This window comes from Rhipicephalus sanguineus, chromosome 1, assembly GCF_013339695.2.
Source record: "Rhipicephalus sanguineus isolate Rsan-2018 chromosome 1, BIME_Rsan_1.4, whole genome shotgun sequence".
Taxonomy (NCBI): domain Eukaryota; kingdom Metazoa; phylum Arthropoda; class Arachnida; order Ixodida; family Ixodidae; genus Rhipicephalus; species Rhipicephalus sanguineus.
The window spans coordinates 117,794,290-117,809,162 of NC_051176.1; the positions used below are offsets into that span (position 1 = coordinate 117,794,290).

The 14,873-nt window shown below is 45.1% G+C and overlaps 1 protein-coding gene across 1 annotated transcript in view; it reads right to left on the bottom strand.

Moving 5' to 3' along the window:
• Positions 1-14,873, bottom strand: part of LOC119379039 (ribonuclease 3) — a 183,722-nt gene that overhangs the window by 96,281 nt on the left and 72,568 nt on the right. Inside the window, exon 11 of the mRNA XM_037648182.2 lies at positions 5,418-5,638. Coding sequence (XP_037504110.1) covers positions 5,418-5,638 — 221 coding nt within the window. The remainder of the gene's footprint in view (positions 1-5,417; positions 5,639-14,873) is intronic.

Genomic DNA, 14,873 nt, shown 5'->3' on the forward strand with positions numbered 1-14,873 from the left:
TGATTACGAGTGACCACGAACATACCACCGCATGTCTCAAGTTAAGACAGAACGCTAACTGATCAGCGTGAGTGTGCAACGTAGTATGCGATAGACGTGAGCAGCTCTCGCTTTCGGGGACAGCTTATCACTTTTGAGAGTTTCGCATATCGTGTTGTACCGCAATTGTTACGTGCACTGTGCAGAGTTGTTTGTTAAGCCTTTAGCGGGGCGGCAGTTTTCTTCACGGACGGGAAGAGTCGAGTGTGATCTTGTGAACTTCCGTGATTGTATCTCAAATGCGTATGCTCGAGCATATCATTTCCGCTCTTCGGCAAACTTAGCCCCATATTTCCAAGCAGCAATGCAGAAAGAACCGATGTTCATGCAGCGCAAAGTTTCATCTCCTGACACAGCGGCATCGTTTCTTTACATTTAGGCTGGTTGTCCCAGAGTTCGATTTTGCAATATTCGGGTTGTCTCGGGATTTCAACACACGTGGCCACAACGTTATTTCCAGTCAGGACCAGAACTGCCTAGCTGACTTCTGGCTGCCAGCGAGATGCCAGGAGTTCAAAAATCTGTGTTTTTTGAGAAATAAATGTTTTTTGCCCTTGCACCTCAATATGGGCTTGTCAGCCTCAATTTTTACTGGATTCGGATTGTCCGCGTTTTTTCGGAAACGTATCAATGAGGTTCTACTGTACTTTGCATAAGAGCAGTGCAAAAGCCGCAATTTTCGTCATTTTCAACTTTGTTCACTATGTACACGCGGCAAGATCCCCGTGTGTTAATCCGGAACATACTCTGAGCCCATACCTTATTACTTATAAACAACGCGATTGTACTTGGATGACGACCATACCATTTTGAAAGCCAGCGGCCGTTTTGGCTGTCTGCAAACCCAGTTTTCGTTCCTTCGTGTCGCACATCTGCGGTGGTTCGCACTCGGCGCGCTCCAAGGATCGTCCGAATTAACCACGTTGCGGCCCTATATGGCCGAATTAACGAGAATTTGATGCCATTAAGCAATACATACGCTGGCCGGGACCAGAGAGCACGTCTGAGTTATCAGATTTTCCGAATTAACGAGTGCTGAATCAAAGAGAGTTTGATGCCATTAAGTAATACATACGCTGGCCGGGACCAGAGAGCACGTCCGAATTATCCGATTTTCCGAATTAACAAGTGCTGAATCAAAGAGCTTTTACTGTAAAACCAACAAAACAAAAACACACATATCTCAACTGTACCAGGGGCGAAACCACCATCACCGAAATTTCAAGCTTGATACATTTGTGTGGTTACATTCTCCTTGTATACATAAGCACCTCTGACTGAGTATTAATGGTGAAAATAGCCTTGAGCATAATTTAATATGATTTTACAGTAAGCTTGAGAGCGAGTTCGTAGGACCTTGTAACATCATCCCCTACATGAAGCGCTTAGTAGCTGCACAGGCTCTATCTGACATTTCATTTTTCCACAAGTAAAGTTGACCATATGTATTGCCTACATCACTGGCTGAAAGGCTTGAGGGGAGCATGATGGGGGGCCATTGTTACTTTCCTCTCATGCTGTATTGTCGCGCAGCGTTGCAGGTGGATTAGGCTGCTCATGCCAGTACTATATTAAGTGGCGTAGCCAGAAAATTTTATTGCGATAGCAATTATGTGGACACTCTCGGCTGGTTTTTGCCGTCGGCGTCGCAGTCTTGTCCCGTATATGTATATGTGTGTGCATATATATATATAAGTTACAAAGAAAAATGATTCAGAAATACTTTCAGACGCACGGAATCGAACGGGCGACCTCTCGCTCCGCAGCACGGGGTGTTAGACAGCTAGGCCATGAAGAGTACCGTCTTTCAGCATGCTAACGGCGACTTATTTATATACACCATTTACTTCAGCATGCTTTCTTTCTAACCAGCGAGATGGCGCGAAGTGCGTGCTTGAAAGGTCATCGCCCCGCTCATAGCGTTGCACGCGCGCGCCTCCGTGCACTTTGCCTACAGGGCGTGGTCGCCTGCGTGCACGCTTGAGGAGGGGGGTTGTATGGCTTGTGCTTTTACCGTGAAGTCCGCGCTGAAGTTACAGAGCATATGAAGGTCCCTTCGCTCGCTGCAGCGGCCGCCTTTACGAAATGAGCACGCTGTTCAAACAGAAATAAGTAACAACCGTGACACTTGATAGTTTGCGCTCGCCCTGTGTTCTTTTCGTGCGTCCATTGCGCTTGAGTGATGCGCTGGAAATTTCGCGCTGCTTTCCGTTCTTCGCGTTACATTCTAATTTGTTGCTATCACATTCGTTGCTTCGCCATTGCGGCAAAACTGTGACTTCTTTTTTCGAAGGGAACATGCCTTTGACCATGACCTGGGGGCTGGGCAGGCAGTTCCACGCTTTCACGGCGTGGAACTGGCTCAATCTTTTTCACCTTGTTGACTTATTGTTCGGCTAACTCGCAAGCCGCACTTGTGTGTGTGTTTTGGGCTGCCTACTAGGGTGGCTATGTTGCATGTCTCCGTGACCTTGTTGGCATAGGGAAAAGGGGGTGTGGTCGTTGGGGACACGAACTAAGGGAGCTGAGGTGTCTGCGCATGGTTCCGTGAAGTCTTCAAATGCCAGAGATAGAGCGGATGTGGTGCTTGAGGCGCATGGCTCTTCAACATAGCCAACAAAGTGCTGACGAGAAAATGGGCTCGTCCATCGGATGCCAAGATCGAAATGCAACTTTTGCTGTGTTCAAACAAGGGACCTCACAAAGTTGTGAATATATATCCTGGACATCATTTTCAACTAATACTGCAATATTGAATCAGTGCTCACTAAACACCTATGTATTGTTTCTTTCAATGCAGAACTTTTATTATGCAAGAAATTGAATTATATTGGTGAATGTGAGGAACTTTCTATTTGAACCTTTGTAGCGCAGTATCCTGTCTGTGCATATGAAAACCGACGTCGAAATTGCCACATGTAATAGACGAGCACTAAAGTTGCAGTTGGACATGTCTGGTGCTGTCTAAAAAAATGTAGGAGCTCTTTTGAGATTCCTTTTATTTCTATCCAACCTGCTGTTGGCAATGTTCAAATTCATATAATATATGTAGTTCAATGTAGTACTTTTTAAGTTGCTCACTTTTCCACCAGGATTATCGGACACTTTCCTTTAGTTTTAAAAAATAAAATGTAACGTTAGAGTAATGACGCGTTCCAATGTTCGAAGTGTAGCTGGAGCGCCCTCTTTTCGCATTAAAGAAACTTGTAATGGGAAATTGTTTCAAATTTGGGAAGGAACGAGTAACAAGCTTTTGTTCTTGTTTTGAAGGAATGTGTACATCGCTGTGCCGCAGTTGGGTGCCAGCTTCTTACGATTTTGCATGGCACTTTGAAGCGACGCAAAAATTAGTCACAATTATTGATGCTATCGTCCCATATATGTCATGTTGGAGAATTAACAGTTTAATTCCTTGGTTATAAACGCAATCCTATTCATAAAAGCATAAAAGTCACGAGCGAAAATATGGCTGTCAGTGGTCCTTTAATGGGAGCATAACACAAATATTGATCATTTATGTACGGTCTAGGAGAGCTGAGCTCTTCACTATTCTATCCATGTATGTCTCACGCAGGTATTCTTTCACATTAAAGCTAGCAGAGTACAGATTTTTCGTTCACAGCAAGCAACCAAATCTGTGACATCAGTTGTGACAATGCTAGCACAGTGCCCATGATTACACCAACAAAACATAAAAATATAATCGGGCAAAACTTTGAGCAGAGCCCTTTTATACTTTCTTACTGGTTATGAAACTTCTCCAACATGCTACAGGTGAGCCGTCTATGCTGCCAGCTGCGACTCTGTTGTGGGGCGAGTGAGCAGTGCATTGCCATGGTCTTTTGCACGTGCGCATGTTTAATTGAGTGCAGAGGAAGCCAAATAATTATGAGCAGCTTGATGAACAGTGCCAAAGACTTGCTCTGAGCTGCACTGTCACTACAGCTTCAGAGGGGAGGATTAAAAAGTGTCGTTTGCTTTGCCAAGTGACACTGAAAGATGCAAAAAGTGGAAATGGGCTATATCAACTCAAGAAAGCTTTTATTTCAGCTCTCCAAGATGTGTGTGTATGCGAAAAGTATTTCCACAAGGTGGACATCATTCATATTAAGAAGTGCCTCGTACACGGCCCTCTTGTGAAGTTGCAGTTACATTAGTCCTTGATGAAACGTTCCAGCGTCTCTTTCGAAAGTGAGATATTTAACACCTGCTGTAAGTTGCAGTTACTGTTTAGTTGATTACAAATAAGCAGTTCAGTACTTATCATATATAACAGCTTGCATAAGACTGCACCTTACCAATCACAATTTATATTAATATACTATTCGTTTGACACTGAAAATTGCATTCATCACAAAAGAGCATTCCCTCGTCGCTCAGGTGCTCTGCAAGCTGTAATTACACTGAGAAGGTGCTCTAAGCCTGATGATATGGCCATGTACTTGCAAGACAGGTGCCAACTCACTTGCGCACATAGGCTGCACACAAATCAATCTTGCCGCTGCTAGACTTGGCCGTGATAGAGAAAAGTGTAGAATTGAAGTCTAGAGAAGGCAACCGCATAACAAAATGGTCATAAGGCTGAGACAGCAAAGACTTTGCTCATGCAGTAGACTCTCGTTAAACAGAACCTGACGGAACCAGGAAAATGTGTTCCATTTAACAGGAGTTCCGTTTACTGAGAGATGAACAAGGGTGCAGAATCCAAGTACGAAACCAATTATATTAGAGGCAGTTCTGTTTAATATGAGATTTCCATCTACTGAGAGTCTACTGTATAGGAATATTTATTCCATGTAAGTGAGGGGTAGACAAGAATACTGCTGAAGTACTACTAAAAAGCAGATCACGTACCATGTGAGCAAGTCTTTGGAACAGGAAGTCTGGAAACCATGAAAGCATGCTAACGACAATGGCAATCATAGCTCCCTTGTCTGCACTGGTGCCCCTAGTAGTGGCTTCTGCTCCTACAGCAAACTGGGCTCGAAGTTTCACGACCAGTAAAAAAATATCAAATGACTCTGGATTACTTGAGCTGCTAATGGTGGTCCATTTTTATGACTTTGCACAGTAATGTTTCATGACCAGTAAAAAAGTATCAAATGATTCTAGATTACTTGAGCTGCTATTGAAGGTCCAATTTTATAACTCTGCATAGCAATGGCATCATTGACAAACCACACCAGTGTGCACAGTTACATCAAAAAATCACTGCACCTGACACACTAGGGAGATTCTTCGAAGATGCCATAACATAGAAAGAGAGAAGATCGGGCATACACATGCTTGCGTATGTCCAGTGACAGTGTTATGTTGAATTTTCAATGCAAAACCAGGTCTAACACCCTGACGCTCTCCATACTTTTCCTTAAACATACCTTGGCAAGTACGGCCAAGTGCTGGTTCTGGACAATGGCTGCTCGATAGGTAGCCAATCCACCTTCTTCAAGGTCAGGGAACATAAAGAAAAGGTGGATGCTTGAAAGGAACTCTACCACTGCATCCCCAAGAAACTCCAGCCGCTCATTGTGGCTTATGCTGGATGCTGTTTCCTCTTGACGCCCAAAGCGTGACATGATATTGATCAAGGTGTTGATGCCTGCAATATAGGGACCAAGGTATAGATTACACACAAACACTCTCACTTCCTTGTGACAAAGTGCGGCACAAATGAAATATGTAGAGCTTGTGTGAAAAGTTACTAAGGCATAGGTATGGATGCAGTAAGAATTTAATTTCAAGGGGATGGGTGGGGGGATTGAATCCTGCCCCCCAACTACATCCCCACGGACAAAAGCTTTATTGAAATATCTAAATTTATTAACAATTTGGCAATGTGCCTTGCAAACAACGGACCAGACTGCTGACTGAACATAGTGCTCCACGTTGCAACTCTCAAAATTGAAGGCTCCAGGCTTGTAGACTTTTGACATAGATATTGTGGACGTAATTGTAATTTATTTAAAATTTTCTTTGCAATATACAAGACCATCTCACAGCACTGATACATTCATAATGTCGTACTCTCGATACCATTTGCCTATGCAGTTACGTGAGACAGTCTGCCAAAATTCAAAATCTTTTCTGCAAAACACGAACATGTTTTTTTAAATAATTGCATGCTTCTGAGTGTGGCTACATGTAACACGTATTGCATCTATAATAATTTTTTTTCTTACAAGACGTAAACTTTTAAGTGCAAGAAGGCATGAAATGGAACCAAGATATTACTGCAGCATTGAGCTGTACAAGCTTAACACTTCTGAACATTTAATACTAAATATAGCAAACTGCTCGTAAAGCTCTAAGTACTGCCTAAGTTTGCCTGTTGTTGACTCAGCCTTATTTTCGGCTGGCTATCATGCAATGTAGCCGTCACAATAACATGCTTGCTCAAATTTCACGCCATCTCTTTTGCAACGTTTGTTTGCTTTGGTGAGCAAGTGTGAAGGGAGTGCAGTGCACCCCCAGAGAAGGGAGTGCAGTGCACCCCCAGAGGGTCAAATGAGCCATGTGCGGCGAGCCTTTCTTCCTCCGTGTGGTGGGCATCTTCAAGGCAAAGGATGATGCCTTGAGGATGAATTCCCGGAACGTCCCTGTGTGGCTACTGTTGTGTGGCCCTGTTCTGGAAGCTATCAAAGAGCACTGGGTGTGCAAGGATAGCAGAACAATGGACAGTGCATGTGAAACAGCAAACTGAAGTGGACGCGTGTGAACCAAGTATGAGCGTATTGGCGAGCGGACGAAACCCCGTGGTGTGGATGGCTCCTTGCGTTGTCTGCTAGCCACACTGTGTTCACATGTGTGCATAAGTCATGCACGTCCTCAGAGGACAGCTTATTCCGTTGTGCCAGCATAGTACCAAATGCTTGTACATATGCCTACACGATATACACAAGCATTTCGCTTTCCGAGAATTGCATGCACTCTAATAAGTGAGTGCATGCACGTGTCGGTATGGCGTTAGGTCTAAACATCGTACCGTCCATTCACCAAAATCATTTCAACGTGGGTGCCACTTTGTCGTTCAAGCACATCACATACAGTTAAACCTTCCTATAATGAACCTCTATACAAAAAATTCCTCGATATTACAAAGTTTTTCTATTCCCCACCGTTACTCCATAGAAGCACATGTATTTGCGATCTCTATGTAACAAAGTGGTAGCGGGAGACACTCTTGATATAACGAATTTTTGCCACCAACAACCTAGGGATTTTGTCCCGAATTTCGTCATTTTGGCACGAGCAGGAGCCGCATGCATCTTCTGTGGTTGCCCAGCCGCCAACAGGAGAGCGAAGCGGGGGCATAGCGCATGGCACGCTCGCAGCCCCGGCAACTGCGATGCGACAGCGAGCGCTCGTTTGTGTGTGCGGGTGTGTGCGAGGCGGGCACGAGGGCCTGCGCTCTTCGAGCTGGCGTTCTTGCCGCTGCAGGCGCATGCGCAGGCAGCCATGTACTCTCGTGAACAAACGTTTGCGTCGTGCGGAAAAAAGAAACGGCCATGGCACTGTTTCCTGAGACGGCTAGAGTCAAGTCCTCCGTGCCGCTGGAGAATCACCCGCTGATTAGGACGCGAGGCAGCTAGCTGAGCTTTAACCACTGCGAAGCAAGATGAACCGCTCGCCTTGTTTTTTTCGGCTCTCGCGTCATGCTTGCACTCTTTTTATGAGGATATCGACTTTACAGCCGTATAAAACCTGCTGCGTGAACATGGCTAGAAAATCGCAGAAACTCAGAAGGTGGCTACTGCAAGGTGGCAACTGCAAAGCATGTATTAAGTGCCAGTTATATTTAGCGGCTTAGATATATATCCCTCTATTAAAGTGACAAAAACAAATCAAACCTGCAGAACGATGTCAAAGCTTCCTGAAAATGCACAGACGTCTGTTCCGGCGCGATAAAGCAGCCTTCCTGTACGTAAATTGCAAGCGCCGAAATTCTGACAATGTGCCGCATTCAGTTGAATTCAACCAACCGCGCAACGTTAACCGCGGTGTGACATGAGTGTGAACGTTCAACAACGACGGGTAGGTCTCACTAACAAGGGGAATCAAAACACAAATTTGCTTCGCCTACAACAGTAACTGGACTTTCACAATGCGAGAAGACAGCGAGTAATCATTACTGTAGTCGCTGAGTGCATGCGCTGCGTTACGTACCGATTCAGGTAGTCAAAATGAACAAAAGCGATGAACTGAGACAGCCAAAACAGAAGGTGAGACAGTGCTGTCAGCTAGGAAATACTTGATTCTCCGTACTGCGGTGGTCCACGCTTGCCGCCTTTATTTCTCGTGCGACATGCCCCGGAACTGATACAGTTTTCCACGTGAATCATGCGCCTTGGTGTTGTCTGCACTGTTGTGGCGGCCCACGACACAGCAATACTTCGGACCTCGCTTCCACTTTTGTGGGGTCGCTTCTGCCATAGCGGAAATGTGTAGCTTCACACAGCAAGCCTCTCGGTTCAGCGTGCCAAGCTGATGGCACCCCACAAAAGAATGCGTGCACACCTGTGCTACCGCTGCCGTGAAAGAGGCTGAGTCGGCTGCGCCTGCCCCCGGAAGCTCCAGCGCTTGCCACCAGAGCTCAAGTGCGACGCTGTCATCACCCCGTAAACTTGAGCTTGGGTTCCCTATTGCCATCCGTCATGAACAAGCAATAGAGCTAAATAACGCAGTTTTTTGCGGCTAAATAAATGTTTTGGGTGAGCTCTGCCTTCAATTCCCATCTGTTTAATTTGTGTTTCTTTTCTGAATTTTCATGCTGAAACTGCATATAACGAAAACCTGTTGGTAACGGGAATTTGTCGATTTCGTTGTATCCAGGTTTAACTGTAGTGTATTTGTCCTCGTCCAAAACGAAAGAAGTACTAAATGTCGAGGTGTGAATGTAGAATTTTAGTGACACCGTCTTGTAAAGTGTTGGCGATTTCGAAATCCTTGTGATATTGCAAAGCATGAACTAGCGTCTGGAAACGCCGGTTAGCGGTACATGTATTCATGCAAACACAAAAGCAGATTGCACAAAGTTCTACTTCGTCTAATAATGTAGAAATATAGGCTCTCTTTATTTTGTAACCGCTAGAGCAAGAAGTAAATACTTAATTGGCTCAGTCGTGAAGCACTATATATATTGTGGTATAGGCAGAACACAAGTTAAACACGTACAAATAAAGCAAGAAAAAACATCGAGCACAGTGCAAAACACGATGGTGACCAAAGGCCAGTACCCCATTGATTAGCAGATCGCGCTTCTCTCACACACAATAGGAACGTTAGGCAGCCATCGTGCATTAATGTGGCAATGGAGGGCATATATATCACCATTAGGCTGCAATCAATGCGCTTTATTTGCCAACAATCGACTCAAATTGCCTATGACGAAGTGCCACTACATACACAGGCAGTGGTGCTTTTGTATACACGCCGCAGACCGCCTATCCACACTAACGCGGCGACAGTGCTGCCACCTATAGCCCGATCTTGCAGCAAATATGGTAAATGTCAGTGCTGGACAGTATCGAAGATACATGCATCTTAGATACTATCTTAGATACTCTTTGGGTACTTTATCTGTATGGCGATACGTCTCGCAAAACGAGTATCTGTATCTGTATTTCCGATATATTCAGCAATGTATCGTGTATCTTAGGATACAAGATACTGCTATAGAAACAGCACCGTGTGAAATAATAAACGTGGGCTGAACTCCGCTTCTTAAGCTGATACTGCTGCCAGTTAAGCCACCAGAATAAAACAAAACAACTGCGGCATTCTTTTATCATTCCATCATAGTGCTTTAGCAAGCACATGCGATTAGGTATACGAGTCCCCATTGGTGGAGAAGAGTCACGTGTAGGCTCTCGAGCCATTTCGACAAAAACAAGTGCGAATGTCTATGCGCTGCCAACCTTTTGTTTTCTCGATGTTTTCTTTATCTTTAGTTGTGTCGGTGTGATGACAATTGGTCGTAGCGACAACACTTTGTAGTGTACTCCAATGCATGCGGCGTCTTCCCCTCAAATTCCGACGCTGCTATAGTGTCATTATCGAAGTTTGTCTTGCATGGTGCTTCGTTGCAATCTTTAGAATGCAAAAATAGGGTCGCTTTGCGTCTCGCTGCATGCAGAAACCTACTTGTCGCCGTGTTGATGCAACAAGGGTGATGCGCCTACTGTGCACGGTATGGGTCATAACGGTATAAACACTCCCACAGCAAACGCACGCATAGGTGACCACGCGCAGCAGCATCGACGTGACAAGCACCGCGACCGGAGGACCATGTTACGCACAACGAAGAACCTGAGAGCCATTCCCGCTATGCATGCCACTTGATAGTGCCAGATGACACAGCCTAGCGAGAAGCAGCAGCATGCTCGGTGCACGGCAGAACATTTTTGGGGCGCCACACATATTTACAACAATCCAGAGGAGGTTATGGCGGAATCACAGGAGCCCTCATTAGAAAGGCGTATAGAAACACGGTTGGGCGCGTCTACGTGTTCAGCGAACGTCTCATTTTCCTGTTATCCAAGGTGCTGCTATATGCGCAACTTGGAAAATCATGTTGTCAACTCAGCCTTTTTTCCCAACAAAGCTGACGTGGGCATCGAAATTCTGGCTTTCGAGGCTGTTTTGGAGCAGTTCAGCGCAATTTTTGCGATTTTCATGCTTTTGGAGCAGCTTGGCACAGGAAAACGGAATTGTATCAAAAATGCGCAATATGCGCAGCTGTCTCACCCCTGTAAGATGAATTATGCAACATTCCTGATATTCACTTTGGGGCCAAGTGTGTTTCGTTACGTTGTAGAAGGCATTCCAAAATGACTGATCCAATTTTTCATGGAAAGAGACATGCTGCATAGTGATATTTTTCGGCATTTAAAGAAATGCCGGAGCAATATGACCACGTTACTGCCCTTGTGTGCTACCGTACTACCGCGCTTTCAAACGTGCTTTGAGCGCAACAACCGGTGTGTGGACCATGGCGAAATGGGCAGCCACTGCTCTAAGCATTGTCTCCATAGTGCTTTTACATTTCTTGCTGCCGCACACGGCAAGCAAACGCCATTGTCCCTGAGAAGCGAAAGGATGATGGTCCGCTCGCCAGTTGTTTTGCTCGAAGAACGTTTGAGAGCACTGCAGTGAGGCAGCGCATCAGCGCAGTCACGTTGTTTGATTTCATATTTCGCGGGCGTCTTTTAAAAGACGGAATATATTCACCACGCAGCATGTACGCCGCAAAAAAAAAAAAAAAAAAAAAATAATAATAACTGGATTGGTCGTTTTTAAATGCATTAGAATGTGACGAAGCGCACGTGGCCTTAAAGTGAATATTAAAAGTGTTGCATAATTGCCCTTAGTTAATTAACCAATTAACCAATAAAAAATACAACGCGCACACATGACGGTAAACCATATGCCACTGGTTTCATTCAGCCGTGGTTCACTACTTACTTTTTAAAACATTTAGTTCTACTTGCGTGAAACGACCTGCATACTTATTCACTGAGATTGTTTAATACCCCTGTCACACGGGCACCCGTGAACTCCGTTTAACTCCCTCATCTTTTCCTTGAGGGAGATGGGGTTCATGTCACACGGTCACCATTTCGCTGAGGAAGTTAAATGGAGCTTTTGGTGGAGGGAGTTCGGTAATGACCATTTCGGCTCGATGGAGTGCTCTCGTTCCCAGCCAGCTACTGCTACGCTGAAAACCGCACTAGCAAAATCGTCCTAACGAGCTCAATTATAATTTTTAAAACTATGCTCTTGTTTTGCGTGGCATTTCACACCCCGTAGTGTGTTTTAGTTGTATTTTTTCGGACATCAGCGCTTGTACTCTCCACACCAACGCCTCGCCAAGCCGCCGCGGTGAAGCGTCGCGCCATATTTGTTTCTGCACGTGTGAGGTGCACACACAAGCACTGTGACAGCAATGGTGATTCCGAGCACTTCATCAACACACAAAAACATGTTTTTGCTGCTTTAAAGGCAACTGCACAGGCAAAAAATTGGACGTTTCGACGAGCGCAGCAGTGCTGTTTTTGCCCCATGCGGCAACCGTCGAAAGCTTGCACTGAGCCATGTAGCACGGCCACAAGTCCATTCTGGTTAAGCTCCATTAAGGAGTTCAATGCGGAACGGAGATAAACTGAGTTCGGTGGTGGCCCTGTGACAGGGGTATAAATTGCCCTGCTAGTAGACTTAGACATATTCGTTTTCCTTTTTTAGGGCACGATAAAGCAGCTTTTTATTGTTACAAATCAGCAGGTAAGCAGAGCTAGAAGTGGCGATAGTGTGAATAGCTGTGATATACTGCGACGTTTTGTATTACTAGGATACGTCTGAGACGTTCTGGGTGGCACAAGTCTTCTTCGAGAAGAAATTGTAAAAGATTGCACGTTAATGAATGTGTTGCTAATGAACACTTTATGCCAGCAGATATGTAGAGTATGAAAAATCATTGCAGTTTCATGTCCCCATTAAAGTGTGAGCACCGACTCCGTAGCTTCCGTCCTCACACGATGCATCACAAAAATATCGCTAGCAGCGTTGCTGCGGCTCTACACCTGCCGGGGGATGAAGTATTGCGAAAATGGTCATACGCTTATGGACAAGCCAAGACTGCAGACTGGCATTTGCGCCATTGTGCGGAGACTTCTTCATGAAGTTCTTGCAAGTACAGTATAATCTCATTACAACGAATCTGTTTAGAACAGACATTTGGATACTACAGACCAATTTGCGGCATTATGCGAACCTTCCTATCTGTTCTATAGATTCAGCTTCATTTACAACGGATTCTGGTACAACGGACATTCGTATATAATTGATTAAAATGTGAGGCCAGCAAGGCAGTCAGGACCCCCTTACAGCGGACTTTTCTACCGCGGACATTCCAAATTCAATAACTTCCGACTTCAAACATCGCTTGGCATACTTTCAGGATGGGAACAGCGTGCTGGATATCGACGTACCGATTCAAGAACAAAGGCCGCCGATCATCGGTCTGTCAGTGATCAGTTATGCCTTACCGCAGCAACAAAAAATCGGCACGCAGCGTGCTTGGTCTTGCGTTTTGGGGTGCCGACACGCAAAATTGCTAGCTACTGCTACCGCTGCATGGTGAGCTCGGCAGGGGGTAAGCTGCCAAAGCGTAAATGCCCATCCGCGGTTCCAATGAGCCAGCGGGCGATATGATTCATTGCTTGCGACGGAGCACATTGCGGCTTCTTCTCTGTTCTTGCCTGCAAAGTTTGCATTTGCCTTGTACATGGGCGCCGTGAGCATAGTTAAGCCTAGCCACGACTTCAAGCAGAAAGCTCGGTTACGATGCCGTGGTGCGTGGCCGTGCCCGATGCGTGGTGCGATGCTCGGTGCATGGCCGTGGTGCTCGATGTTTCAAAGTACGTCGTGCTCGATCGCGAGTACAAAGAGTTGTCCCTGGATGGTCTTCGTCACGAGGTACGAAGTGCTGATGAGCAGAATCCCTAACCGCGGGTGCGATGAGTCCGAGACACGCGACTGTGATGTTCGAGACGAGTATGGCGCGATATTGCAATCTGACGATTGAGGTTCCGCTTGAAACTGCCAAAGTAACACATAATTATATTCTAAACGATCGTCGACCCGTGAACACGGTGTGTGAGTGCGAACGCATCACCAAGTAGCGCGATTTTCGACAGCCGTGACCTCGCGATGCGCAAGCAGCAGACGACGTTCTCCCGAAGTGAGCATCGGTCCAATGGCGAGACGTGCTGGAGCAACATGGCAGAAGCAGCCAATCGGAGGCCTCGAAACGAATGTCAAACGTTTGCCTTTTGTACACTTGTTTCTGAATGGAGGAGCTAGCTGAAGTGGGAAATTTGAATACAGAGAAATGCTCTTTCCGACGAGCTCAGAATGGCGGCACCCGGTTGCCCCGTTGCGGAGCTATAATTAAAAAAAAAAAAAAACAAACGCTGTTTTTTTTTTTTGCGATTTCCGAATTAATTCTTGCCACCTTTGGAGGTGCAGCAAATTTTTTACAGCACTTCTATGTGGCTTCCGCTCTTTTACTGCGTTTTTGAGTCTTAATTCTTTCCAGTTATAACAGACCCATCCAGCATTTACAGAAAAGTCTGTTGTAACAGTACTTGGATTTTACATACTCCCTTTACAACAGACCAAAATCCTCTTCACTATGAAGGTCTGTTGTAATGAAGTTATACTGTAGATGGCAATCCGCTAGCTGGTTGCCAAGTAGAGCTGCGACACCCATCAATTAAAAAAGTGTCAAGCAAAAACAACTGACAGCACAGTGTACATAGAGCTGCCATGTTAAGAAGCCAAACAAATCCCAATAAGTTGTTTCGGAATGAAACTAGTACGCTTTGAGCAAAAAAGGCAGAACTTTCGGGATACAATAGATATATTTCATTAAAATTAAACAAAGCTGGTCACAGTTAAGAAATTTTCAAGTACACCCTTTTATACATAGGTCTTTGGTGCTTCATTATATGGATCTATGATAGCAAATTTGCCAATGTATCGAAGTATCTTAAGATACAATTGGGAAGTATCATATCGGACATAATAATTTGGAAGTCTCTTGTATCTGTATCTAAAATACTTCTTGCCCGATTATCTTGTATCGTATCGTGATACCATTTCAAAGTATCTTTGCCCAGCCCTGGTATACATTACCTACTGCACATACCCATGTAATGGCCGCACCCAGAACTTTGTTAAAGAATCCCCCCAAAAAACATATTTACAAATTACCCGTGTATTAGTCACACTCTTAATTTTTCAGAAAGTTAGCAGTATTATACCTGGTGCGGTGCAAG